The sequence below is a fragment of the Austrofundulus limnaeus genome, unplaced genomic scaffold (genome assembly GCF_001266775.1).
Source record: "Austrofundulus limnaeus strain Quisiro unplaced genomic scaffold, Austrofundulus_limnaeus-1.0 Scaffold172, whole genome shotgun sequence".
NCBI lineage: Eukaryota > Metazoa > Chordata > Actinopteri > Cyprinodontiformes > Rivulidae > Austrofundulus > Austrofundulus limnaeus.
The window spans coordinates 701,468-703,144 of record NW_013952574.1 but is presented as its reverse complement, the minus strand read 5'-3'; the positions used below and the strand labels follow the sequence as shown (position 1 = coordinate 703,144).

The 1,677-nt window shown below is 38.5% G+C and overlaps 1 protein-coding gene across 8 annotated transcripts in view; it reads right to left on the bottom strand.

Annotated features, from left to right (window-relative positions):
- LOC106523971 (mitogen-activated protein kinase kinase kinase kinase 3) overlaps positions 1 to 1,677 on the bottom strand; it is a 49,601-nt gene that overhangs the window by 33,351 nt on the left and 14,573 nt on the right. For all 8 annotated transcript variants that reach the window (XM_014017564.1, XM_014017569.1, XM_014017567.1 and 5 more), the window contains exons 7-9: positions 1,396 to 1,438; positions 1,201 to 1,273; positions 757 to 888 (exon numbers count right to left, since the gene is read on the bottom strand). In XM_014017564.1, the coding sequence (XP_013873018.1) occupies positions 757 to 888; positions 1,201 to 1,273; positions 1,396 to 1,438 (248 nt within the window). The remainder of the gene's footprint in view (positions 1 to 756; positions 889 to 1,200; positions 1,274 to 1,395; positions 1,439 to 1,677) is intronic.

Genomic DNA, 1,677 nt, shown 5'->3' with positions numbered 1-1,677 from the left:
GTCCTGGGTCTTCCTGAGGAAGACCCAGGACACGCTGGAGGGACTATGTCTCTTGGCTGGCCTGGGAACGCCTTGGAGTTCCCCCGGAGGAGCTGGAAGAAGTGGCTGGGGAAAGGGAGATCTGGGCCTCCCTTCTGAAGCTGCTGCCCCCGCGACCCGACCCCGGATAGGCGGAAGAAAATGGATGGATGGATGTGTTCAACCTAAAACCTTATTGGCTTCCAGAAGCAAAACAAAAATTAAAGTAACATTAACTGTCTTATTAATAGTAAATGTAACAACTAGCTATAAAAACAGAAATTGTAACTGTCAGGTGTTTGGTGCTTATTTATTTATTTATTTTTGTTTTTTGTGTTGCATTTGTTGTCCATCAATCTGGAAAGGGTGATTTTTATTTATTTATTTATTTAACCTTTATTTAACCAGGTAGACCTCATTGAGATTAAAAATCTCTTTTTCAAGAGAGACCTGGATTAAAGCCATTTTCAAACAATCTGGACTGCGATGGAAACATTTTTTACGAGAAAACATTCAAGGCAAATCAGCTCCACGGCTGCAATTTAGCTGAGCTTTATTCAGGTATCTGCGTAGCAAATGTCAAAATGCAGTAAAGAAGATGGAAGCTCGTCGATAGAAATTTAATTAAGGTCGCCGGTATTTTTACAGCAGATTTTCTGTTTCAGCATTCTTTTTTTACTGCACTACTGCAGGCCGTGCTGACGCGTACTAATCCAGCTCACACACTGTTAACTGTACCTCATCGGGTGCAGGTCAAACATGGGTGGCTGTAGTTCTGCTAGCTCTATTGCAGTAATGCCCACTGCCCAGATATCACACAGCTGATTGTAGCCTCCTTTCCTCTCAACTGCTGCCACCTCCGGAGCCATCCTAGATAATAGGAGAGAGAAACAGTAGATGAGGAGAGAATAGAGAAGACAGAAGGAGCAAGTTCTTTTTTTTATTGCAATCAAGAAGAAGATTAATTTTTACTCTATGGTTTCTGTTAAGTTACTAACAATATAAAATGAATGAAACATACTGACAACAAATGAAACACTCCAACAGAATAACTCACTAAATATCAATTAATTCAATTCCACCATATAACCTAATTATGTACAGAAGTCCAGCATGGAGTAGGATGTTATAGATTACACGGTCACTATAACTGCATGTCATGTGAGAGGAGGTGAAACTCACCAGTAAGGTGTTCCAATGAATGACTTCCTTTTGGCAAGAGTTGCTGTGATCTGGGCTGATACACCAAAGTCAGCTATAAAGATAAGAAGGAAAGCACAAGTAATTAAATTAAACAAAACCAAAGTCAGCGAACGAGGCCCATCAGATATGGCACTTTACAGAAGAACATGACCTGAGTGAATGTTTTCCTCTCACCTAATTTAATATAGCCGTTGTCTGTCAGAAGGATATTGGCTCCCTGTAAAAGAGACAACATACCATGCTAGTACAAAACACAACAAATTGGATCATTTTAAATCAATTAACAAGCCTAATTAAAGAAACACAAGAGCTTAATCTTGTTGTAAACATTTTTACATGAAGAAACATGGCAACAAGCTCTGATTTGACATAATTTATTCAGTAAAAGTAAATCAATATTTAATCATAAAATCAGTGCCAATAATAGAGATTAATTTAGCTTGCAAATATATATAT